The sequence below is a fragment of the Colius striatus genome, chromosome Z (genome assembly GCF_028858725.1).
Source record: "Colius striatus isolate bColStr4 chromosome Z, bColStr4.1.hap1, whole genome shotgun sequence".
NCBI lineage: Eukaryota > Metazoa > Chordata > Aves > Coliiformes > Coliidae > Colius > Colius striatus.
Genome location: NC_084790.1, coordinates 17,727,948 through 17,754,834, shown reverse-complemented (window position 1 = coordinate 17,754,834; position 26,887 = coordinate 17,727,948). Strand labels below are relative to the sequence as shown.

General features: G+C 37.3%; 1 protein-coding gene across 1 annotated transcript in view; it reads right to left on the bottom strand.

Moving 5' to 3' along the window:
* The window catches only part of LOC104552766 (atrial natriuretic peptide receptor 2), a 50,059-nt gene that overhangs the window by 482 nt on the left and 22,690 nt on the right, over positions 1–26,887 (bottom strand). The window contains exons 6-22 of the mRNA XM_062018805.1: positions 26,657–26,759; positions 24,927–25,072; positions 22,272–22,344; positions 19,887–20,034; positions 17,747–17,833; positions 17,338–17,481; positions 15,723–15,844; positions 13,979–14,120; positions 10,355–10,403; positions 8,257–8,361; positions 7,260–7,379; positions 6,385–6,478; positions 5,498–5,585; positions 4,764–4,903; positions 3,553–3,705; positions 2,525–2,623; positions 223–314 (exon numbers count right to left, since the gene is read on the bottom strand). Of these exons, the coding sequence (XP_061874789.1) occupies positions 223–314; positions 2,525–2,623; positions 3,553–3,705; positions 4,764–4,903; positions 5,498–5,585; positions 6,385–6,478; positions 7,260–7,379; positions 8,257–8,361; positions 10,355–10,403; positions 13,979–14,120; positions 15,723–15,844; positions 17,338–17,481; positions 17,747–17,833; positions 19,887–20,034; positions 22,272–22,344; positions 24,927–25,072; positions 26,657–26,759 (1,905 nt within the window). The remainder of the gene's footprint in view (positions 1–222; positions 315–2,524; positions 2,624–3,552; positions 3,706–4,763; positions 4,904–5,497; positions 5,586–6,384; positions 6,479–7,259; positions 7,380–8,256; positions 8,362–10,354; positions 10,404–13,978; positions 14,121–15,722; positions 15,845–17,337; positions 17,482–17,746; positions 17,834–19,886; positions 20,035–22,271; positions 22,345–24,926; positions 25,073–26,656; positions 26,760–26,887) is intronic.

Below are 26,887 nucleotides of genomic sequence, written 5' to 3'. Positions count from 1 at the left end.
CTTCTGAATTTGGCTCAGCCATCTCTGAATTATCAGGGTTGTCTCATGAACAAGCCCGTGGAATTGATCCTGGTTTAAAACTTGAGACTGTCTTCAGGGTCAGGAAATAGTCTAACCCAAGGACTCTGAGACAGACAGGACTGCAAGGGTTAAAACTGAAGGACTCCAGAGGACTTTCACAGTCTCCTCTCTGGAAACTGAGTGTACCTGTTGCATACACACCTTGACTTGTAAATTCCCACGGCATACTAACACATACTCTCCAATCTGCTCCAACAGCTGATATGCACTTGAACTGCACTGTATTTTAAGAGCTGGAAAGAGAAGCAATGGTTATATTATTACAACAATTTAGACACTAAGACAGACCTGAGACTCAGACTCTCTTGCTTTGTTTGTATCTTTGCTGTCATTCCTCTGTTATTTGAAATGCTCACACACAAGCTCCAGTTTCCTGGCTTCTTTGTGAGAGCATCTCAGGACAAATATGTATCTGTCAACAAATTACTCTTCACATCCTGAGTCTAATATTATTTATCTACTGTTGAAAGCTGCCTGGCTAGTATTACTGACATACAGTCTTTTCATCTTGCAGAGAAAACCATACATAGTTCTACCTCTTGGTCATCAAAGAGCTAGTGCTTTCTTTGCACAGACAGTTTCCAGCAAAGTCTAAACCTTAAAGAAACTGCCATCCATGATCTGTCTCCAAACCTGTAAATAAAAACAAGGGGAAGACACAATGTTACCATAATTCCACTTTCAATTTTTTTAACAATGTGATTTTTCCTTAGCTGAGAATTTATCTTCATATAAACTTTGACTGTCTTGCTTTTTGCAAATAATAGAGCAAGGACCAAGGAGGAGGACAGATAGAACAAATTCTGAATATTCCTACTTTTGCCAGAAACAAAGTTTTGCCAAAATTCATAAAATTGCCAAAAAAACCTGGCATTGTTTGCCTTTAACATTCTGTGACACAGACTAAATCATTATGCTCCATTGTTTGAAAAAAATCCCAGATGATAGTAGGACTGGCTAAGAGTGTCTTCTTGGTTTTTCTCATATCAGAAAATGATGGTTTCATAATATCCGCTTTTTTGTTGTAATTGTTTTTGGGTTTTTTTATGGAAATTTTCAAAACGCTTCTTGCAGACCAGAAAGTGTAAGTTTCAACATAGCCAGATATGTACCTCTGAAATGTTCTTTCCAGTACATGATATTTTAACTGGGCATTCTGCTTTGGAACAAGACATTAAAACACAGATTCCAGCTGATAGCAATTTTATTTTATATTGCTAGTAATTAACTAATCTATTTTAAAGTGATCATCTTAGGGTTAAAACGTGTTGATGTAATTTGAGATCCTTAGATGTATGTGGCCAGAGAAAGAGAGATAAAAGCAAAACTTAAAAAGGTAAGAATCTCTGTCGTTGTACTTAAGTTTACAGTGTTGATGTGCCATATGAGAAACAAACTGACACACAGAACAAAAGATGGAATGTGAAGAAAGATTGAAGCAGGTTTTGAAGGCATTAGTTTTAAAGCAGTTTAGATGAGATGATAAAAGAGCCTGAAAGGAGAAGGAGGAAAAGGAAAGGAGATATCCATGAAGCTAACAGAAGGAAAATTAAGTGTGTTCCATTCAGGCTTTGGAAAAACATATAAAACGGTGAGAAGGAATGGATCCTGGTTGGCTGTCAAATTCTCAGGCTAAACCTTTAAAACCATCATGCAGGATCTGTCTTTGCCTTGTTTTTAGTGGATCACTATAGGTGTTGAAAGCATTACTTTTTATCATGAAATGAATGTTGAAAACACTTTGGATTTCGCCTAAATCAGGTAATTAAAATCCATTTACAAAACATTTCAATGTGACCTGTAGAACCATTTAGCTTAATTACATGAATGAAAGAAAAAACCTAAGCTATCAAGGTTGTCTGAACTTGAATCACTCATTTTTTTTTGTTGTTGTTCCTGGTTTTTTTTCAAGTCACATAGATATGGCTAAAATATTTCAGAATTTGAGGTTCAGATGCTCATGCTGGCTAAAGATGAAGTTTGCTATATAAACATGGAGGTCTATTATCTCCTGAGAAGGGACAGTGACGATATTATCATTATTTAATCTCTAGAAATTTCTTCCTAATCTTTTTGCTGAAGGACATATATATAATAGAAATAAAATATTTTAACTATAAATTTAGGGTGCCAGGAGCAAATAAAAACAGTGAACACACTCTTTATGTTTCATTTTATCTGATTCTTACCTTTTTTTATTGCTGAGAACTTCAAAGCCATGAAAATTCCTCTCTGAGACTTGAGAAATGTGGGTATTTTTTTCAAAGGCTGTAGAGAATATCACTGGCATAATTTGCCCACAGACAGATTGGACTCAGAAATCAACAACCTCCTTACAGGATTTGCAGTTATTTAAACAGGAGAGGACTCAACACTCAGCATAACATTTTTTTGAGAACTCAAGTGAAGGTCAAAACCACACCTGTAGCTTGCTCCTTCTTACCTTCACCGGTGGACTCCATCCTGGAAGCTGTGTTCACGGTATCTCCAAATAAACAATACCGTGGCATTTTGGTCCCAACAACTCCAGCTACAACTGCCCCTGTTAAAGAAAATGGGATATTTTTTATGTTTTAAATCACATGATCAGTCATACAGCCTCATGGTCACTTCCTGCACTATCTTATTCATTAAGAAGACAAAAGACTGTCAGTATGGTCTTGTATGGGTCATACATCTGACTTACATCTGGCTACCAGGGCCATGGAGGGAGTTACATAAGGTTCTCAAAGGACAATGGAGGGATTAGTGATGATGGGTTGAAGGTAGTATACCTAAATTAAGGCACCTGCAAAATCATTTTTCAACACAGCAACAAAATACGAGGGTCAGTGGGACAGGAATGCCAATAGGAGTTGTGCATACGACGCTCACTAGTCACATAGAAGAGCAGGAGCAGGAAGTAACCTGCTTCTGATGAAGGCAGAAAAACAAGCATTTTGATTCCTTCACGTCAAGCCCAGGGGACTTAAAATATATTTAAAATATATTTAAAATATATTTAAAATATAGAAGATATGATCTCTTGCTCAGAGGATGTAAGCAGATTAATTTGCAGATGCTGGGCTGCACAGAATATGTCCAGCTCTGGCTATCTATCAAGAAGGAGCTGTGATCACACATTAGCTAAGATTAGGAAGGTAAGAGCCTTAGAGTGAGGTTAGACCAAAGTGTCAAGAAGCATCTCACTGTTTAAAGAAAAGAACAGTGGAAAAGGGCAAGTAACAGCCTCAGAATGGCAGCCTTCACTCACATAAGCAAAGATACTGAGGCCATGCGGTGTTCCCAATGTTGTATTCTGCATTGTGTGCCAAATATTCCAAGTATTCAATAGTTTATATTTTTGAGATGGCCTCTATGAGGTGTTCCATCTCATGTCAAGAAATTAACTTCATTTTTAATGGAGAGGAAATGCCATGGTATAAACATTTGTTAAACAAGGGGAAGACTCTTTCAGCTCTTTCAACATACCTGAATGGATTCCTGCTCTAATCTTCAGGAGGGTATTTGGCTTGTGTGGAATCTTAAAAGTCTTGCAGACATCCAGAAGGTCTAAAGCCATGCTTGCAATCTCACCAGCATGAAGAATTCCATTCTCTTTAGGTACACCAGACACCACCATATCTTAACATAACAATGCAACTGTGTTAACCTTTGGCATTAAGCATGGATTTACCAAAGGACATTGTCTAAGTTAGAAAAAAATTAAAGCTCCATTCATATCCTGAGGCACAGTTGTGCCTGCTGAGAAGAAAAAGCCATAAACAAATGAAGGATAGGGCAACAGCTCATTTTATTTTTCTCGTATCCTTTCTTTGTCCCTACCCCATTGAGAATGCTTGAAGTAGAATATAGTTGGAAAGTTGCTGCTCAATACCTTTTGTCTTTTGGCAGATACAAAGAGAGACAACAATTCCAACTAGGCACTGTCCTATGCTTCCTACACAGACTCTTACTGTGTTGAACAAGAGTCAGGTCTCTTCAGGATCCTTCAGCTGCATTTGTTCAAGAATTTTATTTTCCATAATGTGCTCAACTATGTCATAGAACAAAAAAAAAAGGGTTTTTTTCCCCATAGCTCTTATAGGATTTCCCATCTGACTCATCTAAAAATCCTGCTAGATTTCTGCTAGGTTTTTGATGGAATTCAGTTTTAATGGTAGCAAATCTCTAGAAGATTCCCATGGTAGCAAATAGAAAGCAATTTTACTAAAAAATCCCAAAAGAAGAGGCAGCCAAGCCCCTACAGAGTGTTAGAAGAGACAAGGTTGTGTGGCCTTTGCAAGGAAGACAGAGATAATAAAGCTTATGGGATAGCATCTGCATCTCATGTAGAAGGTAAATTTTTCATTTGCGTCCTTGTAAAACAGACATTGCCAAGGTTTAAAGCCAGCCCTTACAGGTCACAGAAACAAAAAAAACCCAGCAGTGTTAATTTACTGAAATCATTTGTCCCATCTGCAGCATTCATCAGTTGTAGAAATGGTGATACGTATGCAGGAAAATGTTCCTAAAGTTTCCTAGTGCTTTACTAGGACATCTCCCCTAATTGTTTTATGGGGTCTTCCCAGTGGTAATAAGCTTTCCAGATCCCCTTTATCTGTTCTTGCTTGTCATCAAATCGGTCTTTATCCTGATGAAATGCCCATGTCTCACTGTTGTACATAGCTCAGGAAACTTACAGGCATCTCCTATTGTCTCCACCTTATAGACATCGTAGTTATCTATTATTTCATCAAAAGTGGTATAAAGCTTGTTCAATAGTTCTACTACTTGGTAAGGTGTGCTGCTGCTGGAGAGCTGAGTGAATCCAACAATGTCACTGTTAAAACACAACAAAAAATCTTATTTATCCACTGCCTTAACCAGTGCAGATTGGTAATCCTAAACACACAGTAATAATTTCTTGGTGGAACTACCTCAACCTTCTCTTTTTAAGTACTCCTTTTGCTCAGATTCTTACAGAATACTTTTGTCTTCATACATTTATTGAGACTAAGAACAAACTCCTTCCATTTAAAAAGACTGACCTAAGTAATTTTGGTTACCAATGCAGTAAATTATGTTATACAAGTAGACTTTTATCTACAGCAGACTAAGTAGTCTTCAATTTTGGATCATGTACAAGTGAATTTGTACATATTGTACATAAATTTGTTTGATTTTGGGTTATGTTACATTTATATCAGATGTTAAGTGAAGATATGCAATTTATATGTTGCTTCATGCACACAAGTCAAAGACTATAAGTAGGTGTGAACTTAAGTAACTATATTGAAAATGGAGAAGTGTAAGAGTTTTGAAAAACACTCATCTGCAGTCAGTATTGCCACCTGGCATGATAAATAGAAGTTTAGATCCACTAGGAACCTAAAAGTTTCTTTGGAGGGAGTCAATTTGAGCCCTATCTGTTTACCTGAAAAAGATGGTGGCACTTAAGTAACATTGAGCTTGTGCATGTTTTCCCTGCCTGAGATCATCTGCTACTTGCTTCGGCAACATACCTGTTGTAGAAAGCAGTGTTGTTACTCTCTTGACATGGATAAAAGCACAGAACATGAATATACAGAACATGTTTGTTCAAAGATATAAAAACAATGTTTGTGAATATTAAATATTTTGAAGGTGAAAGCACTATTTAGCACCAAAATCTATTCTGCTGTAATGTGAGAAGTCACAGCAAATCTCATTGATAAGAGTGCTCAGGTGACCCATAACTTTTAGTTGAAACAAACTTTTATCTGTATGTTCCAAGTCAGAGAAAGGTTAGATTCTAATAGTGTCATTTGGAATATTACTAACTCCTTCTTCATCAGCTCTTTGCTAGTATTTTCCTCCTATGCTAGATTGGTTTAATATCTCTTATCTGATTTTTAAAATTTTTTATCTTTCTCCTATCTTGCACTTCCACAGTATTTTTCTTTTCCTCTCCTATGTGTTATATCTGTTCATTTATCCCTTTTTTCTTGTGACATTCCATAAGATATACTGCCATCAAAAGTAACTTCAGTCCAAAATCAATACCTCAATGTTTATAACTATACAGAAGGACTACTAAACAAGATCAAAGTGAGAGTATTATGGATTCTGGAGTCATAGCTTTTAGATGGGTATACAGATCTTTATAGGGAAAATATAAAAAGTACCTAAATATCATTTCACCTTTGAAAAAAAAAAAAAAAGTATAGTAATTCCTTGCCAACCAAATGTTAGCTATTAATTAATCACCTATTAAAGCATTTGTAATTAGATAGTTAAAATAAAATTGAGAGGAATATCCAGTATTTTAGCCATATAACTTACTATACAACAGACGATCAGTCTTCTGTTTTTCATGCATTAAATCCTGTGTTCTCTCAGAAACCAGTATCTCAAGATGTTTGCTATATTTCTCCATCTAAGTAACAGAGAATTGCATAAAAGAATCATTTTACTTAGATTCATAGTTGGATAGTATTTAAGTATTTGAATGATTCTTCTTTGAAAACATTCAGGTAAGCAAAGGCTCAGGTCTGAGATAGCTAGTTTTCTCTTATAAAATCCAAAGATCAGATTTCTCCTTAGGTAAACTGATGATTTGAGATTTGACATTGTCATTTACACATAAGAGGGCAGAAGGCAATTCCTGACTTTTCAAAGTCCATGTAAACATTTGGAGTCAAATCCAATGCAGAGATCAAGCTGCAGACATGGATTAAAATATGTTACCAAATATGAAGGTATCTAAGTCAGGCAACTGACAGTGGAGGTAGGAGTCTCTTTTCTCTCCTGATGAGATTAACACATTCTGCTCAAAATGCATCTGTAAATGTGGTGTTTAGTATACAGGGATTCTGTATCCCCAGTACTGTAAGACCATCATCATCAAGCCACTGGTATGAGGGAATATAGTTTCCTCTAAATGCATTAAAAACCAAACAACATTTGACTCAAGAAACAAAAGTGTTCAGAAGTTAAGAAAATTAAGAAAATACTGTCAGAAACTGAATGAGAAGGAAAGCTGGGTCTCAAGTAGAACTGCAACTACAGTCAACCCATCAGAGGCAAATGAATGACCGTGGATTTTCTTATTAAACAAGGAGTATGAGATCCAAAACCAAACCTGTATGATAGAGATTATTGAAAAGTTATTGCAAGTTAGCTGATTGACTTGGATTGGATTAAGAAACTAAATTTACCAGAGTCATCATCATGTCAACAGGGCTAACTTTATTAGGATTCATCTTGTACAACATTTTCTTGACTTGTTCAAAAGTAGGCCTTTGGGCTGGATTATTTTTTCTGCATCTTCTGATTAACTGCAGCAGGGAAAGAGAATGAGAAAAACAAACAGCCTTTTGTAATTCCAAGCACAGGCAGTGTTTCTAATTAATTCTGACATTTTCTTGGTGCAAACTCTGCCTTTGACGTCCTATCTGCAACTGGTGAGAAGTGGTAGAGTAATACAGGTATATACTGGATGAAGGATGTTAGTTCATGAAAATGAGGCTCTGGGAAAACATTAATTAGATGCTCATGTTCCTTCTGCCAAGCTCTGCTTAAGCTCTTGTCTTATGCTTTAAGCCAGTGTTATGCTATTGGAGTCACATACTGTTTTCAGGCTTGTCTGTACACAAAATTCACTAAAAGCTGGTGCTGCCTATGAGAGATTTGTTACATTTCTGTTGCTATGAACCACTAGAGGTGAATTGCATGGCTCTTAAGCGGAACCAAGGGTGGTGCAATATTATTCTGATATAATTGAACTGAGAGGGAATATACTTTGTTTTATTAGGCTGTTTGAGGCTACTGAACACGTATTGCATGAGAATCAAACCAAACTCGTATATTCTTGAGACACATCTTCACTATTTGAAAGTCTTTTCCAAGTAAGCTAAAATATGTATGAAACTCAACACAGTATAATAAAATGAAAATGTACAAAAATCAATGATTGAATGTTAAAAACATACTTTATTATACTGATAATTTGAGATGACAACAGAAACTTTCAATTTGTCAATGACAGGTTTTTTATTAAGGATATTAAATAATTTCACTGTGCCTTGTTTGAGATGTTCTTGGCTTCTGGGTTATTTAGATTCATCAAAGGTAATATTGTCGTAAAACTTCTGTGACATGTCTCAAATTCATTTCAATAAAGAATTTTTGTACACTATATTGTGTCTTACTCACCTCTGTGTAATCTGTGGGACATGGGCAAGAATTGTCAGCATTTCCTGAAATTAATTCTGCCAAAGGTGGACACCAAGAACATTCAGCTGAATACACATCATCTTTCTAGGGAAAAATTAATTAAACAATTTCTGAAATTAGTAGTGTGTTTTCCATATCATATTATTATTATCATCATTGCTATTATGATACCTTCTCTATCTCTTCCAGATCAACTATTTTCCATGAGAATGTGTAGTGGTTTTGTCCGGGCAAGGTTTTGGTAGCAGGGGTTAGAGGTAGCTTCTTTAAACAAAGATCTGCCAGAAGCTTCCCCTATAGCTGATAGGGCGTCAGTCCATTCTAAGATGGACCTGCTGCTGACCAAGGCCTGGACAATTACTGATTGAGGTAATGCTTCTGTGAAGAATGTATTTGAGAAGGGAAGATGTTGCTAGGCATATGCTCAACTGCAGCAGCAACAGAAGGGAGTGAGAACATGAGAACATCTTCATAGACACCAAGGTCAGTGGAGAAGGAACAGGAGATGCTTGGGTGCTGGAAGAGAGATTCTCCTGTGACCTGTGGTGCAGCCCATGGTGAGGCAGCTGTGCGGGTGGATGCCTGAAGGAGGTTGTGACTCCGTGGGAAGCTCACACTGAGGCGAGTTCCTGGCAGGACCTGGGAACCTGTGTGGAGAGGGGAGCCCACACCAGAGTAGGCTTGCTGTCAGGACTTGTGATCCTGTGAGGGATTTAGGCTGGAGCAGTCAGCAGCTGAAGGACTGTTCTCCCAGTGGATGATCCACATTGGGGAAGGGTGTGAGGAGCTGCCCCCATGGGAGGTCCCATGCTGGAGCAGTTTTTGAGGAACCGTGGCCCATGGGAAGGACCCACACTGGAGAAGTTCATGAGGGATTGTCTCCTGTGGGAAGGGACCCCACAGTGTAGCAGTGGGAAGTGTGAGGAGGCCTTCCTCTGAGAAGAAGCAGTGACAAGGTCCATCTGTAATGAACTGACTGTAGCCTCCATCTCCTATCCCCTGTGCCTCCGGAGGGAGAGAAGGGAGAGTCCCTGGAAGAAGGAGGGGTGGGAGGAGGTGTTTTAAGTCATTTTTACTTCTCAATTTCTCTACTCTGTTCTGATTTCATTAATAAATCAAACATTTTCTCCTCAAGTTGAGTCTGTTTTGCCTAAGATGTTAATTGCTGAGTGATCTCTCTGTCCTTATCTTGACTCCCAAACCTCTCGTATTTCTCTTTCTCCTGTCCAGTTTAGGAGGGGGAGTGATAGAACATCTTGGTGGGCATCTGGCAGCCATCCAGGGCTAAAACACCACAAAGTTCAAGAAAAAACCAAAAAAATATATAACCCAGTCTAAACTGGGTAGCCTTGCCTAAAACATTTTAATGGCTGAAAGACTTTATTGTCAGTGTTTATACCAGATAAACAACTTTTGAAATAAACGAATATCTTGCAAGATATTGGGAAATTTTTGAGAAACTACAAGGCCTACATTTGGCTATATCGCAAACTATCAGAAATGGAAGAATGGCAGTTTCAGGTCTCTGCTGTTAGAATTCTTGTTAAGGAAGTTATTTCAGACAGAACATGGTTACATATACAGAACATCTGTTTTTCAGTCTCAAGGTGCATTGTTTTGTGTTTGCCATTTAGCACTGATCACAACACATGTGCAAAGAAGTTATTTTCCTTGTGGAGAACAGTTCATTTACTCTTGTAACATATCCTTAACACTGCAAGGCTCCAATGGAAGGGCCTGCACAACGCAATAAAGGGAAAGAGTAACAGGAGAAAAAAGATGTTATGGCATACCTCGCTGCTACTGCTCCCTGCCATTAAGCCTCACAGAGCTAACCAAAAGGTGATTTGGGAACTATGTTATTTTACTCATACACTCTTCTTCAAAGTCCTGAAGAGAAGGCTGGTAAATGCACGAGGAAGCCCTGTTTGCATATTTCATTGGACATACAAAATCAAGACGAAAATGCATGCTCAAAAAACATATCAAAGGTACAATTACTCAGAGTTTGGTTTGTATCTTCAGCATAAACAGAGGCAAAGTTGTCACACAGACTTCAAAATTTGTCTTTACTTACTGGCATAGGGTCACTTCTTGTAGCAATTTCTAGTAAAATGATGGCATAGCTGCAGAATAAAAGCAAACCAAAATCTCAATGAAATAACCATCAAGGAGGTCAATGATGTCATCTTTCTATGATTCTTCTCCATTTTATGACTGAAAGCCCAGTATCCCAAAAGAGAGGGTAGTAACAGTGCTACTATCTGTTACTACTCTGTGTTTCTAGAGATTTGTCATTGATCATTTCACAGCAGTCTCCTTTCACAGTTATCAGTCTCAGAGATGAAGCATTTGAGTTTGATGGATGGCAAAGCAATTTTCTCCGGGACAATTAACAGAATCCAGAGGGGATATGTGCAGGGATTTACATGATACCTACCAATTAAACATACAGGGCAGGTTTGTGCTATAATCAAAGGGCAGAAGTAGGTTCATCAGAATCATCAGCTGGAGAAGTGGCTGATTTTCAGCATAGACGACTGTTCTGGAAAATCTCCATAAAGTCAATGATGAGACAGTGTGTCCCGAGCAGATCTTGTATAGTAAGCATATTGGCTTGTTCTTTGTGAGTTATATTGTCATCATCATCATCCTTAGATTAATCAAAGTCAAATATATTCATGAAGGGTGAAGAACACAAAAAAATGAGGTGACAACTGAGCATTCAGTCTCCTTCTTGAGCTTACTAGAGACCTTTTAGCACAGGGATCTCTAAGAAGCCAACATGTCTTCCAGCCACCAATCCTGATAAAGTTGCTCTTGCCTCTTTATGTATTGACACTGTGTAATAATTAGCTCCCTGCACGTGTCTCTACTAGAGAACGTTTATTTTTATGGGGAATATTGGCTTGCAATCTGCTGTACTAGTAATGGTTGCTCTGTTGTGTAAGGCATTCTAGCTGCATAATGGGGTATGTCTGTCTGTCTTTCACTGCACTTGTGAACCACTACTGGCAAATAAAATAATGCATATAAACCATGCTGAAAAATGTAGAAATTAATCTGGTGACATTTTTATGTTAATTTTAGGGGGATTTCATAGTAGAAAGGATTACCAATCCTGGTCAGAATGCAAAGCTGAAACAGGTTAGCAAGGAAAGCAATTATAGTAAAGGTAACTCTGATGATGGCAACTCCGATAAAGCAGTGTTGATTTCAACAGCATTGCTCAAAAAAGTTCTAATGCAGTGAATATTGAAATTCACACATGATTACAAGTCAAGGGAAGCCAGTCCATGAGAAATTGTGACTGGAAATAGCCTCTTCAGCTCCAATGGGAGCTGCTTTCATGCTCCTGTTCTCACTTCCATTTCAGCTTTCCCATCTGATCAACACATTCCCTGGAGAATTCCCTTTAAAAGCAAGTGATTATTCTGTAAGAGTACAAAAATTAGAAGTCACACTCCTGTAGAGTCTATTCATTTTTTTTAATTATTATTTGGGCCATATCTTCAGGAATATTAATGGAATTTTTGCACAGATAGAAACTGAGGATTTCAAGACTGAGACACTGCTCCCTAGCCGGCTACCACGCATACATGTATCAGGAAGGTTTGGCATCTGCTCCTGTCATCAAACATAAACTGTGTTAAAGTGCAGATTCTGAAGAATATCTCAGTTACAAAGACAATTCTTTTAATGCTACAAAGTACATCTTTATCTTTCTTCTCAGACCGCATGTTGCTCTTCTCCCTTTCCTAATTTCTTGTTTTACTGTTTGGTTTTTTTTATTTTTTACCAAGAATGGATCATCTGCAGTACAACAAAAGAAGATGTGGATTTTGCACACATGAGAGCTGACAGTAAGACAGGTTGATCGAGTAAAGATCATTGTGGTCATCTGTGATATGAGCAAACCAGCTCTTAGCACTATTTTAAGTGGAGTCCTTTGTAAATATATGGCTTCAGGAGACCAGGTTAACAGCAAAGTCTAGTAAGGACATCTAACCTGAACAGGGGCAAAGTGTGAACCAGACAATCACCATGGAAACATTTTCTGGAATATATTTTTGTCTGAGGGGTAATGATAAACTGCAATAAATATGACAGTGCTAACGTTACTACTTAGTTGGAGCACAGTACTTTCCAAGATCCGTCTGAAAAAGTAAAGACTAACACAGGACAAATTGCAATAGCCAAAAATATCAACACAGTGACAAATTGGTTTTATCTGAGCTATTTTGAAGTAAATTCTAAGGATATTTTTAAGCTTGTATATATAAATACTATCACTATCCCAAATTCTTGTTTACATAATCTGATAGAATGGATTACAATTCACAATACTATAGCACATTGCATATGTATACATTTCTTTACAAAGGAATAATGTGCATTAATCCAGTAAATGAAATATATAAAATCATGTCTTCAGTCCATATTAGTGTTCAATGGCTCATAATGGAGAAAAGGGGAAGACTTAAACAACATTCTGTATTTCTGTAACTAATTTTTTAATAAGACCCTCATAACATGCACTGAATTCAGGAAGCATTTATTGTGGTCTGTTGCAGCACAGAGGAAAACTAAGAGCTTTTGAGAAAAGGTAGTAATAGCTAATCTCTGGTAAATATTGTTAATAAACAGTGCTAATAATCATGCCTTCTGCTGCTCAGTCATGTGACACCATCAGCATTTTAATCTCTAATTGAATTTCAGCTTTTTACATTTTGCTAGCTACCAGAGTCTGAGGAAGTGGAAGAGTTCTGCTGGGCTGGGAATGTGGCAAAAAAATCCCCAGACAGACAAAACATCTTGTAGTAATATTTTGTGTTTTCTCTTTTCAAATGCTTTCAGCAAACTACTGGAAATAAGCAGAGAAAGGAGTATCACTGTAATGACATAGAATACACCAAGAAAACAATGGTTTTCAAACTTAATACAGAAAATTCATGTGAGAACCAAGAAATAAAGCTATTAAAAATCAAAACAAAACAAAACAAAACCCAACACCTAGATTACTGTTTTATTCATTGGATTATGATTCTCTCAAAATTCAATTGTAATCTTGCTTATCTAAAAAATGGTTGGATAGAAGCTACTCATGTCTGGCAAAGCAAAACCTGGTAGCCAAATAAGACATTGCAGTGTGATGTTCTTTAAAGGCTTTTGGAAAGAAGGGGATGGAGCTATTCACTAGTGCATCCATTTCCCTTTCCTACCTCTGTTTTTATTCTGCAAAGTAAATGTCACTGTGTGTGTGCACAGTACACAATACTGCAAAAATGTAATAATATATTGACACTAATTATAAAATTATGGGATGTGTATGTGTGTTATGACATCCTGGAAAATTGATCATTATTGAAAGTAATCTACTTTTCCATAAGAAAGAGCAACAAAAGAGGATTACTTGCAAAGAGCAGATCTTTATACCTTTTTTTACCTCCTGGTCCAGAGAAACTCCTTATAAATCAATAGACAAACTCTGCATTTATATAATGTCAGTGAATTCAGTATTTGGTTAGTGACCTTGAAAGAAAAGATCCTATGATATCTGTGCTATTCTGTACTCCGGGATTAATCCTTTTAAAAATACAATTAAACATATACCTAGGGTGACACAGAATTATACTAAGCCTAATTGTGATTAAAGAATACTCGAGATTGTTAAATGCAAGAAAGAGGAAAAGATAACTACCTGTAGACATCTGTCATAGAAGTGGGTTCAAAATCTGAAAGGGAATGGATTTCAGGAGCTGTGTAAATCTGTATCAAATGCTGCTGGTGTGAGCTGAATCCATCAGGAGAATCTTCTTTTCTGTATGACTGCAAACCATAATCTAACGTGGAAGAAAATAAGAAGTGAGTACTTCTCCAAAATGCATGCATTAGTAGACAACGACACAACTAGTTTAAAGCAATTAATTTTCACTGTTTGAAACACACATCTTAGACTAAAAGTAGCATATGTCTGATGGTCTTGTCCCTCTAAACCAATTGCATAAATAAGAACTGAAAACCAAATATGTGGGTTAGACTGCATGGTGACAGGAAAGTTACCTGTCCCTTTCCAGTCAGAATTACTTTATGATTCTGTAAAATTATATTTGGAGTCTAGACTCGCTTCAGTGCAAGAGTTAGCATGCAAATGCAGGTTTCTGTTCTGCTCATTTCCTGATCCTCATCTGTGGTGACGGGTAGCTAGAGTAATTACAAATTGGAGAAAACTACTGAAAATCAGATGGTGGGCTTTACCTGCACACCAGTAGCTTCAGAACAAAGGTAGAATAAATGTGAAGTATTTTGCAGCTGTACCTTTAGCCTAATATAGTAGAGAATCTCATCATGTGACTCTACCAGAAAGCAGAAAGAAGGAACTGACTTCAGTTTTCTGTCTGATATAAAGAACACTCTGCTGAGTGTATGGGAAGGCAGGATGCAAATACTTGTTTTTGTCTGGAGTGACCTCTAGTTAAGAAGTTCCTAGGAGTTCATTCCTTATGTTGGAGGTCATTGGAATTCTTTGAGTAGGCCCCACCTTGGTTATTTGTGAGGTTTGTTTGACATTATCTCATTCAGATAAACGCTGAATATTTAAAGTCTATATAGTGCAACCAGCTAACATCCAAACAATTTCACAGGAATCCCCTTTCATTTTATGGAGTTGTGCTAAAGTTATGCAGTTCATGTAACCTGCCTCTCTTAATGTTTTATGCTTTTCTCCAGAAAAAGCTCCAAGTGAAGGAGGCAATTCTGAAGGCAGAAGGATACTAAATGAGTTAGAGAAACAGGTATGGTCTTGTGTAGGAGCGTTAGTCATAGGATGAATCATTGAAAGACAAATTTGTAGCTGCTTTTTTTAAGATGGCTGTAGGTTATAGAGTGTGATAACTACTTTGGGGAGGAAGTAGAAGAGATGATCATTGCTTTCATTCCCTTTGGCAGCTACAAAGTAAACTAGACTCTCCAGTGGTTTTCCTATCCCCACCGGCTGTCATCTTGTACCATGAGCAGACCAAACCAGAAACTGAGTCTTGTGTGCGGCACTGAAAAGATCTGAGTCTGCTTTTTTTAATGGTACTAACTTGAGTTAACCAATAAGTTATCATCATTCCATGTCTACACACCACTGTCTACAGCTCAGGTTTTCTCTCTGTATCAAAAATGAGAATGAGGCAGTTTTTTGCTTAGACTGCAGCTGAGATATTCCACTATTTGTGGGATCTGATGTGTCCACCAGCAACACACGTTAAATGATGATATGATAAAATTATATGAAACTTCCTTCAGCACAGGGCACTTCTAAGTGAAGGCTGGTATAGTCAATGTCCTTTCACATGAAAGGACATCATGGAGAAATGTTGGGAGGAATGTTGCGTGTGAAATCTATGTTAAACAGTGGGTTAGCAGTTTTGAAATTTTGTTTTTCATCTTCTCTTTACCTGTAATTTTACAAACCCATCGGTCATCTATCACACAGTTACTGGACTTCAGCCGTCCATGGTAGATTTTGTGGTGGTGAAGATAGGCCATTCCTTGTGCAATATCAGTAGCAAAAGAAAACCTGAAAGGCAAAAATCTATGAGCTAGTAATTCCATTAGAGTTTCATTCAGGAGTGATGCCAAAGCTTACTGAAGTTGACAGAAAGCTCCCTATGACTGCAATAGCTTTCAATTTATATCCTCATGCTCATTTTTCCACAACACAGTAAGCTGCAGAGAGCCCTTAACTCCTACTCAGTTGTCTTAATCCACAGACCTTTTGCCTCTTTTGACAGTGAGTTTCTTCTAGAAATTCACAGTACCTTTATATTCTTGAAAGTGTTTTCATATGTTTGAGGAACAAGAGAAACCACTTTTTATTAACTTTCTCAGTTTATCTAGAGGGTTTCCTCCCTTACAATCTTTTTATTTGCTGAATGCAAACATAAGGCCAAGAAGGTTATTCTCAAAAAAAAAACCTATATCATTGCCTTTCTGGATGATTCAGTGGCAATTTGAGCTCATTTTCTGTATTGGTAAATTTAGAATCATAGAATCATAGAATGGTAGGGGTTGGAAGGGACCTTTAGAGATCATCTAGTCCAACCCCCCTGCAGAAGCAGGGTCACCTACATCAGGTCGCATAGGAACATGTCCAGGCGGGTCTTGAAGACCTTCAAGGAAGGAGACTCCACAACTCCTCTGGGCAGCCTGTGCCAGGGCTCCCTCACCCTCACAGTGAAATAGTTTTTTCTTATATTTAAGTGGAACTTTTTGTTGTTCCAGCTTCATCCCATTACCCCTTGTCCTGTTGCTAGATACAGCAGAAAAAAGGGATGTCCCAGCCTCCTGACACCCACCATTTAGATATTTGTAAATATTAATGAGGTCTCCCCTCAGTCTTTTCTTTTCTAGACTAAACAGCCCCAGTTCCCTCAGCCTTTTGTCATACAGAAGACGCTCCAGTCCCCTGATCATCTTGGTGGCCCTGCACTGGACTCTTTCCAGAAGTTCTCTGTCCCTCTTGAGCTGAGGAGCCCAGAACTGGACACAGTACTTCAGATGAGGCCTCACCAGGGCAGAGGAGAGGGGGAAAAGAACCTCCCTTGACCTGCTGGCCACACTCTTCTTGATGCAACCCAGGATGCCATTGGCCTTCTTGGCCACGAGGGCACATTGCTGGCTCATGTTACATAATAAAGCATTTGTAGGTATGCTAATCATTTAACCAATATGTCTTCACCAACAGAGATGCAATGAATTTTAATTAAATGGGGATGTTCAGGATATTTGTAACAAAATTAAGTGATATGGTGGGAAAAAAATTGTCCAAAATTAGTTTTGCAGTATAAGAAAAGTCCTTGACTTAGCATGACCAATGCTAAACATGTGATTTCTCAAAGATTCAAGAGACAATTTGGGCTGGATATTTGAATTCACTTTCATTCTTCTTTATCCTCTCCATATCTCAATGCAGGCATGTCTATCCAAGGATTTTATGTGAAATAAATTTCTTGTCCTAAACAGCACATAGCACAGTTTGTGTCATTTAGCTTTTTAAAAGCCTTTTTCTACCTGAATCCCCAATTCAAAGGAATGTCTTCATTGAGCAGAACATCACTTAGGCTGCCTTTGGGGCAGTACTCTGTCACAATGGCAACATTTGGCACTTCTATACAACCTCCAATGAATTTGCAGAGATTAGGATGGTCAAGTTCCCTGTGGAGATCAACAAAAATCACAGTAAACCAACAATTTTCATGGATGTTGCTCCTGCTTTTTGTAGTATAACTGCAAAACCACACGCCTTGTCTCACAATGCAGAGGAAAAGAGTAAAACAAGCATAAGGAGAATTTGATCTGGTGACAAAGCAAAGTTTGAAAGGAGGAATATTAATTTACAGTCACATTTGGACAGTTTATAATCCCTAAAGAAAAAAAGTAAAAATGGAACAGCATATACTTCTCAGGTTTCACTACTTACCTCACTTGTTTTACTTCTTTACGTATGGATTTGGACAGCGTGAACACCTTCTTCGTTATTTTCTTTATGGCCACTGTTCTACCATCACTGAAACAGAATGAAATGCTGTTCATGGAGTTCTAGGCTAACTTCATAGGACAGTCTGACTACAAAACTTGACTGGATATTTTTCCTACAGTGGGCAGCTTCCTGTCTCTGGAGATGAGGCACAGAATTGAATCATGTCCATATATGGGTGTAAATCTGAATCTGAGTATGTGACAGGTGACAGGGCTGTTTCTGTGTTAAGGGAAGTTTTAGTGATTATGTTCAAGCACCTTTGATCTGTGGATGACATTTGGAACGGATAGTGTTAGAGTCAGTTGAGACAGTTGGAAGATGGAGTAACAGCAAAGGAAACATATACAGCCAGACTCCTGCTATCCATTGCTCCTATCTGCTTCCAGTACTGAGTTCCACCACTGATACTTAACATCTTTTTGCTCTCATGGGATGATTCATCCTCATCAATGAAGTAGCTCATTTTGATAGACAGCGAAGCAGCTTTCCTTGGAATAAAGGAATAAAGGAACCTAGCAGAGATATATATAGGAATTTAGGTGATACCCACCATAAAAATACAGAGTACGGGGTCTGTGGTGTACAAAATGTAGGTGTTTCACCAATGAAACTGAATGTCCATCTTACATCTTTCACCCTTGATGAATATATTTAACCTTCATTCATCTGAGGAAGATGATTATGATGATGATGAAGATGTCGTCGTTCAGAAAGAAGAAGCAAAAATCTCACTGTAAAAGATGTATGCTAGACATAGTGTCTCATCAATGAAGTGGCTGTGAACTTCCAGACCTATACTGAAAAGGCAGCTGTTTTCCCAGCCAATGATCCAAAGTAACCTTCTCTATCCTGCAAAGCATAGAGTCTGCCCTGTGTATTCAAATGTAACTATTATTTCCATCTTTGCAAACATTCTACCCTTACCCTCTATTCTTCTTATTTTTACCAGAAAAAATACTTTCTGGTTGGCAGAATATCATAGAATCACAGAATATTAGGGATTGGAAGGGACCTTTAGAAATCATCTAGTCCAACTCCCCTGCAGAAGAAGGGTCACCTAGATCAGGTCACATAGGAACATGGCCAGGTGGGTCTTGAAGACCTCCAAAAAGAGAAGTCCACACTCTCCCTGGGCAGCCTTTGCCAGTGCTCCATCACCCTCTTGTCACTAGATAAAACAGAAAAAGTGATGTCCCAACATCCTGATACCCACCATTTATATATTTGTAAATATTAATGAGATCCTCCCTCAATCTCTTCTTCTCCAGACTAAACAGCCCAAGTTCCTGCAACCTTTCCTCATAAGGAAGATGTTCCCCTGATCATCTTGGTGGCCCTGTCCTGGACTCTCTCCAGAAGTTCCCTGTCCCTCTTAAGCTGAGGAGCCCAGAACTGGACACAGGACTCCAGATGACACCTCACCAGGCCAGAGGAGAGGGGAGCAGAATCTCCCTTGGCCTGCTGGCCACACTCTTCTTGATGCATCCCAGGATGCCATTGGCCCTCTTGGCCACGAAGGCACACTGCTGACTCATAGTTTATTGTCAACCAGGTCTCTCTCTGCAGAGTTTTTCAGCAGATCATCCCCACTGGGACTACTCTGTGCCCATGTAGTTATATGATGTGCACCTTTATAACATGATCCAGAGGTGAAAGCTTCTGTATCTCTAGCTGGTTTAAGGACAAAGTTTCTAATGTGCTACTGTATAGGATGTCACCCTTTAGTGCAAAGAACCTAGCCGTGCTCTGCTTGTGTTTAAAAAACTTGGTTACAGATATATTTGAACCTTAAGGGCCATTCATTAACAGCTGCAAGACACATTATGTAGCCACAGTGTTTTAACAAGACCACAAGAGAACAGAAGAAATAACAATCGAAACAAAAGCCTAGCATATAAAATATTCCATAGCTGGTGGTACAGAATATTCTGTGGTACAGAAGTCAGATGATGATATCAACTTACTGGATTTTGCCTAACAAGAGAAATGCAAACTTTTGCACTACTTATCAACAGAAAAGTAGCAAGAAACAGAAAGCAAGATGAAGCTGTGGTAGTTAGTGAGCAATGTATTGACTTACTATCTTCCAGTCTGAGTGAAGTACTGCTTCTCAGACATGTTAGCAGCTGCTGTGCAGGAGCTCAGAGCAGTGATACAGCTGGCATTGGAGTCACTGGGTGCTGGGAGAGCATTCATCACACTTTCTGTCACTCTCCATACTATGCGCTCTAAATGAGATGAGGGATGAGAAAAGTCACCTGAAGATGCATATTATTGCCAAGACTCCAGAGGCAGACAAATATGGAGAATTATCAAAGTCTTTGCATCTTGACTGATCTTGATAACTCTTAAGACAGAAAAGCATTGCTTGGAATGTGAGTGCTGTGTAAGAAGTTTAAAAGTTCCAGAGGTGATTCATTGCCAAATATCTTTCCCACTAATCCTCAGGATTTGATGCAAGTTTCATTTCTCTTCTCTTGGCATGATTAGCCCATGCTACTACTTAGGTGCTGAGGACAGAACCCAGAGAAGCAGAGCAAGTCCTGTGCCATACTTTAACAAGTCTATTTGGAGCTCCTAGAAGACTGTAAAGTACAAGGATGTGGGAAGTGATTCTGACACCAGAGGGAACTCAGAGAAGAGCAACAGTACAGTCAGACAAACAAAAAAATTATCTCAATGTATGATTTTAATCTCTATTGACCATCTCAAGGTAATAAAATGGATTTCAAAACAAATTTAATGAACTATATATGATTTCACCAGCTCCAAATAAAAAACTGTTTTAGCCATTTAGTCTCAGCAGTGATGAAATTTCTTGACTCTCCCTGGTATCTGTTTTGGATAAAGTGTTGATGTGACTTTCAGCATCTCACCTTGCATCAAGACTGCCATGTTCCAACACCATAGTATTATCCATATGCAGTTTAAAATTGCCTTGGTGTTTGGAGTCTTTCTATAGCATGCCACCCAGAAATATATTAGCAAGAGTGTGTATATGTATATATAAATATGCACACACATGTATATAGTGTAATGCAACAAAAAATTAGTTATCTTGAAAAATTAAAACTATTTTTTCACAATACAGGCTACATACCCTGGGTACATCTCTGCTGATGTGCTCCCATTTAGATAACTATACATTTCAGGATATTATGAGTATCTCTGGACAGCTTTGCCCAGAGCAGATGTAGGTCTGTTTCCAAGCCTCATCCCATTATCAGTCCTTATTACTCTTAAACTGTTACTTATTGCTCCTAGGTCTTAAACAATATTCTTGTTTTGCAGACTCCTCTCCAAGAAAACTGTGTCTTTCATCTTGGATTTTTTAATTGATTTTTAATGTGTTATTTTTTGATCATGTCTCTAATTTTTCCTTCGTCTTTTTCTATTGTTTCTCCTGCCATGTCATTTCATGATCTGTTCTAATTCACTATCAGATGAAAAATTGTTGGTATTCTTCATTGTTATATTGAAAGACACCTGAGTGCTCCTTTTCTATTTTCACAAATATGGTTTGAAATTTGTTTTGGCTTATTTACTCAAATTAATTTCAAAGTTAATATCTGTTCTTTATAGTAATGAGGATATAATATTGAAACTACACTGAAATCCTTATCCAAGCCCAACACTGAAAGTATCTTTACAATATATTAACACAAGGATGTCCTGACGCTTCTACTAGCAATACAATGACTTAACAGAGATAAAGGAGACATCTTTCTAGCAATTCCTCACAGAGACAGAAAGGGAGAATGCGTACATCAGCACAGACCTATCAATCAAAGACCTAGCGGATTTCTACAGATTTACCCTTTCTGAGGGTCTAGGTTTTGTTTTCCTTCTGAATGCTGAAACAGTGAACCATGAAGTAAATAATCTATGTCTATTTTAAGTGCAGCATAGTAAAGCACGTAGTAACTTCTGATTCTATTCTTGACATGTCTAATTAGAACTGATTAAACAGTATTTTTTTATCCAGAAGGTAAAATGAAAACACTCTGCCCACAATGAACTACTTTTCGCAGCAAGCCCATCACAGATAGTGTACACTAACAGAAATTAAGATCTCATTATATCCCTCATTATATTTGTGCAAATCCAGGGCAAATTAGTGAGATTAATTGTACACAATGATGCATCCACTGAAGCAACTGCAATTTACTTTGCCTAAGTCCAGAGTTTATCTCTTTATTTTGGGAAAGGTCTGTCTTTTATGGTGACAAATCACCTTAAGAAAGAAGGAAACTCTTTAAAATAACTTGATATTTAAAGTTTCAATAAACAAAAATATCAATGAGCAGTTTGCAGAGGTTACAGGGATGAAACTTTGGATACGTCTTTCACAAATTCATTCACCTTTCGTGAGACACTTAAAACATGAAATTGTATTAATGATTGAGATTATTTCTTGAAATTACTAAGGAAACTGATCATAGTATCAAAATAATAAATTGCTAACCTTGTTTGATGCAAGTGAAGTCAATAATCCAGCTTTCATCCCAAAACATTTTTTTTTTCTGATATTGAAACCACTAGAAAAATAAATAAAATTAATTCCTGGTGTAGCCCTACTGTCTTTAAAGGTACTAAACTAGATTATTTTTTTTCAAATATGAAAGTTTATAAGTATCCAAATGAAATTTTATGTTTCAGTGTCCAATATCTATCTTAGAAGTAACATTAGAATCGAGAGTCTTAGAAAAAAACCCAGCATTTACTAAATATTTTTAAAACCATACACTCTATATTCTAGAATCCAATTACACATTTTGTATTGGCTGCAAACCCTCCACTACTGTCAATACTTCTTATGCACTACATTTACATCTCTGCCTGGACATTGGAAGGGTGGTTTACATGATCTCATGTGGTGGAAATACCCTGTGCTATGTAAATGTATAACCAGAACACACTACATCCCAACACCAAGATAAGCAGCAGTACATCTTATATCCTGTAATAGAATTCATCCTTGATCTGCAAGTGAGGTCATATTGTTTGAAATACTCTGGCATAAAAAGTAGTGTGTTGGGATTCTGTGTCTGCTTTATAAAGAAGGTTGATTTTCTGTAGTTCTGTCACATAAAACACAGAATGTATAAACACATGGTACCTAAAGAGGAGCATCTGATAAATTACACAGCTATTGCAGCTGTGGCCAATGCTAAAATGTCAAACCAAAGCAGCATTGTGCCATTATTATACCATCTTCTATAGTGTGGAATTTAATGCTAGGAACTGTGTATTCATTGTAACAAGTAACAAAAGCCCACATAAGACAAAAGGAGTACTGTGTGAAGATTTTGTTGATATTTTGGTAGAAATTTGTGCCAAATAAAGATCTCATTGAATAAAAATTAACTCATCTTTATTTCAAAAGCTTTCTGAGAAAAAAACATCTACACTTCAGCTTGCAAAAGTATGGCTAAACAAAGACACAATAGCTAGAAATGACCACCAGGCTTGCTACAGACACTGATACCAAAGGAATCCTCTACTCTAGTAGAATGATTAAATAAGGAATTAATTTACCAGATAATTCTTTTTACATGATATTACTTACTGAAATAGATAAAAAGACCTTTCCTGTCTTGTTTACTTATCGTCTAAACAAAATACACACACACAAAAAGAACATGCTACTGCAGAATTTAGCAGGAATAAGTATTCAGAAATTCAAGAACAAAAAAATTAAATTTCAAAGCTTACCAAAAAAACACCACGAATACTAGGCAAATATTGCTACAAGATATTTAGATAAACCTGTGCATGGCCAAGACACTCCATTGCTCTTTTTAAAATGCCAATCATTTAAAAATATCTGAACTTCTAATCTGTCCAGCTACACATTTCTATCAGATTATACAGTTTCACAGGACATTTACTATAAACACATTGCTGAAATTGCACTGTGGATTAGAAATAAATGCTCAAATAGTTTTCAACAGTGTTTCCGTTCTTAACTCACAAAGCCACATAGGAGAGTCATGGAACAGAGGAAAAATCTAATTGAGTGTCAGGCCTCCTGTAAGAATCTTATTCTGTGGGTGATCAGCATTCTGCTAATTCCCTCTCAGTGTACTTGCATACCTCAGATGCTCAATGCAACTGCAGTACAAGACAGAATCCTGAGGAAAGAGGAGCCTATCAATTTACAGGATTTATAGGCGAAACCTCCAACAAATTACATGTTACATACACAGTCAATAAAATGAGTCTATGACTGCTGTATTCACATGAGACATTCTTGTAAGAGAATTCTGAAATGAGGATGCAGACACATAAGGAAAGTAAATCCTCTTCCCCAGAAGCACTGTGAAGTACTAAGTCATAACAGTATGTTGTCATCTTTCTCTACAAACATTTTCATTTAAAAGTATCCAAAACTACTGCTCCTAAATTCATACACTCTTCTCTTCTTACGACTTTTTTGGTTTTCTTTCATGAATCTGTTATAAAATTAATAGCTATTATCAATATCAAAATTAATCACTTTGAACTAAATCAAACTGGTTCAGTTACACTAAGAAAATCAGCCTATTAAACCCCCTGCCATCAACCAAACAACAACAAAAAAAGAAATATCCTCTGCTCAGTATTTTTTGGGAGGGTGGAATATCTCAAGTTTTCCATTGTAAATTGTATTTGGACTTTGAGATATAATGGCCTCTGGTGGAGCTAATCCTTTTATGAATCTACCTAATTTGGGTTTTAATTAATTTATTCTTCTGAGCTCCGTAGGGTTTTGAAACACTTATTTCGTAAGAGTTCTATTCTGTGAAAAATATTCTTACTTTCTAAGAACCTCCTAGTTCCAATGGTGTGAAAAAACTCATCTTCTTTTACCGTTATGTATCCATTCCCTCTGTTATATTCCTCTCCAGTCTTCTCTCTTACAGGATGAAGACTCCTAGCCCATGAGCCTCCCTCATAATGAAGCCAAAAAGGTCCCTTACCCTTCCTTCTGCTTTCTTCCATATCACACAGGTTCTGGGTGCAGAAAATAATCTACCCTTCTAATGTATAATCTCTAATAACAGACAGATGCACTCTAACTAATTAAAACATGGAAGAAACATTAAAAGAAATGGAAGACGAGAGAAAGGATACTCACCGTGACTGCCAAAATGAAGCCAGTGCAGATTAAACATATCGGAAAACCAATTGCTAACCTAGCATTAGCAGACAGTGGGCATTCCCCACAATCTGCTGGACAGATAGAACAGCCTTCTTCTTCCTCACAAAAGCCATCACCACAAACTGATTAGAAAAGGAAACACACATCAGATTAGTTTACATCAGTTTCATCCGGCCATGAAGTTGTATTCAGATTTAAACATGTTTCTTCAGTTGGGAAATCTCAGAGTATCAGAAAGAATATATCTTGAAGAATCCAGAGACAGCACCCCAGCAACTGAAAGAATAATCTGAATTTTTAAAGTGATACAGTATCTCTTTGATCACATTAAACCACCAATGACATCAGGGTCTTTGACATTTTGTGTGTAAATGACTTCATCAATGCTGCTTCTCATTACCATATGCTTTTTTTGGAGACTTATATTTCCTTGAGTTTGGCATTGTAATTTGTAATCTTTGTATTTAATCCAGCCCTTGAGATCCCCAGAAACTGGTGACTCTTCCTACGCAGCAGCAGCAGAAGATACCAGGTATTGCAGAATGAAACCTTGCAACTCATACTTCAAGGATTTATTTTTGATTCAAGGTCTTCTGAAAATTATCAGCAGTATCAGATGTGATTTAAAATAAAAGTCTTGAAGGATAAAACGCCGTCTCCCGTGTCATAAATGGTGTTTCAATTTTACCTCTATGACTAAACCAGTGTCATGAACCAGTGTCATGATATACTTCAGTCCTATGAGATGAGATGAAGGTGTTATTCTGTTACTATGAAATATTTTTTTTTAATCCTGAACAAAACAAAATCCACTGCTCAGTAATAATTCTGCCTCAATCTTTTTTATTTTAGTGCAAAAACAGGATAATCACAGAAATCACTTTCTGCCTCAGGGCTAGAGCTGCATTTTTAAAATTTCTTTTCTGGTAAATTGTAAGTTTCCTGGAAAACCCAGTTGCAGCTGTCTTGAAATGAATAGCAAATTCTGTAGCTAAATGTTTCCATCTGCACTGAAGTTGCTTTGATTCTTTTTGGATTTTTTTCATAACGTTGGGAAATACATTCTCAAACTTTCAGAAGAATAGCTTGCAAGAGTAGTCTCATGACTACTCTTATTTTACCCAATATTTTTCATCAGGTTATGTGTTTCATCTATTTAATAAAGTCCACTTTTTTAATTTTACATTACAAAGAGGATTGTTACAGTTATTTCTTCTTCAGTAGAAAGAAGAAATAGTATCACATACAGCAATACTAAAGTTAGTGAAAGACTGATGTCTTTGGAAGCAAATGAATTTTAATGTGAACAAGGGAACTAAGGTGGGTTTTTACCTTTCCAATAAGCTTAAGGATAGTCTGCTTCCCTATGGATTAATCATATCCAGATCCTCACAACATACTAGCTAGAATAATATTTTCACATTCCCACTAGCTGCAGGCAAGCCTTGTAATACCTGAAACCATTGGTCATGGCATTTTACTTTACCTGTTTGACAAAAATGGCTTTCTACTGGATTCACAACTCGATTCATATTCAAGTTAGAAGCTCAATCACTTTTTCAGCTGTTCAGTGTTAAATGATGAAAAATTTTATGAAAACTTTTGTGGTTTTTCCATATTAACAGTGGGTAAGAGTAATTTTTTATTATAAAGGCATTGAGATTTGCAGTCAAACAATTCACTCAGATATTCATTTTTTATCATACCTACTGCAGGAAGGACTGTGGTTTTTGCTTCCAGAGCAACTTGCATTCTCCCAACTCTGATGTGTGCAATGAGAGAAGTCACACCCACGTGAACTAAAACAACCTGCCAAACAAGTGAAAAAAACAGCACGCATCAAAACTTCACTTGCATACAGTAGGCTAATATTACAGTTGTCTAATTTTGATATCTTGTGAAAGAATGTCTACATTTTTTTCAGAACCAGAAAGGAC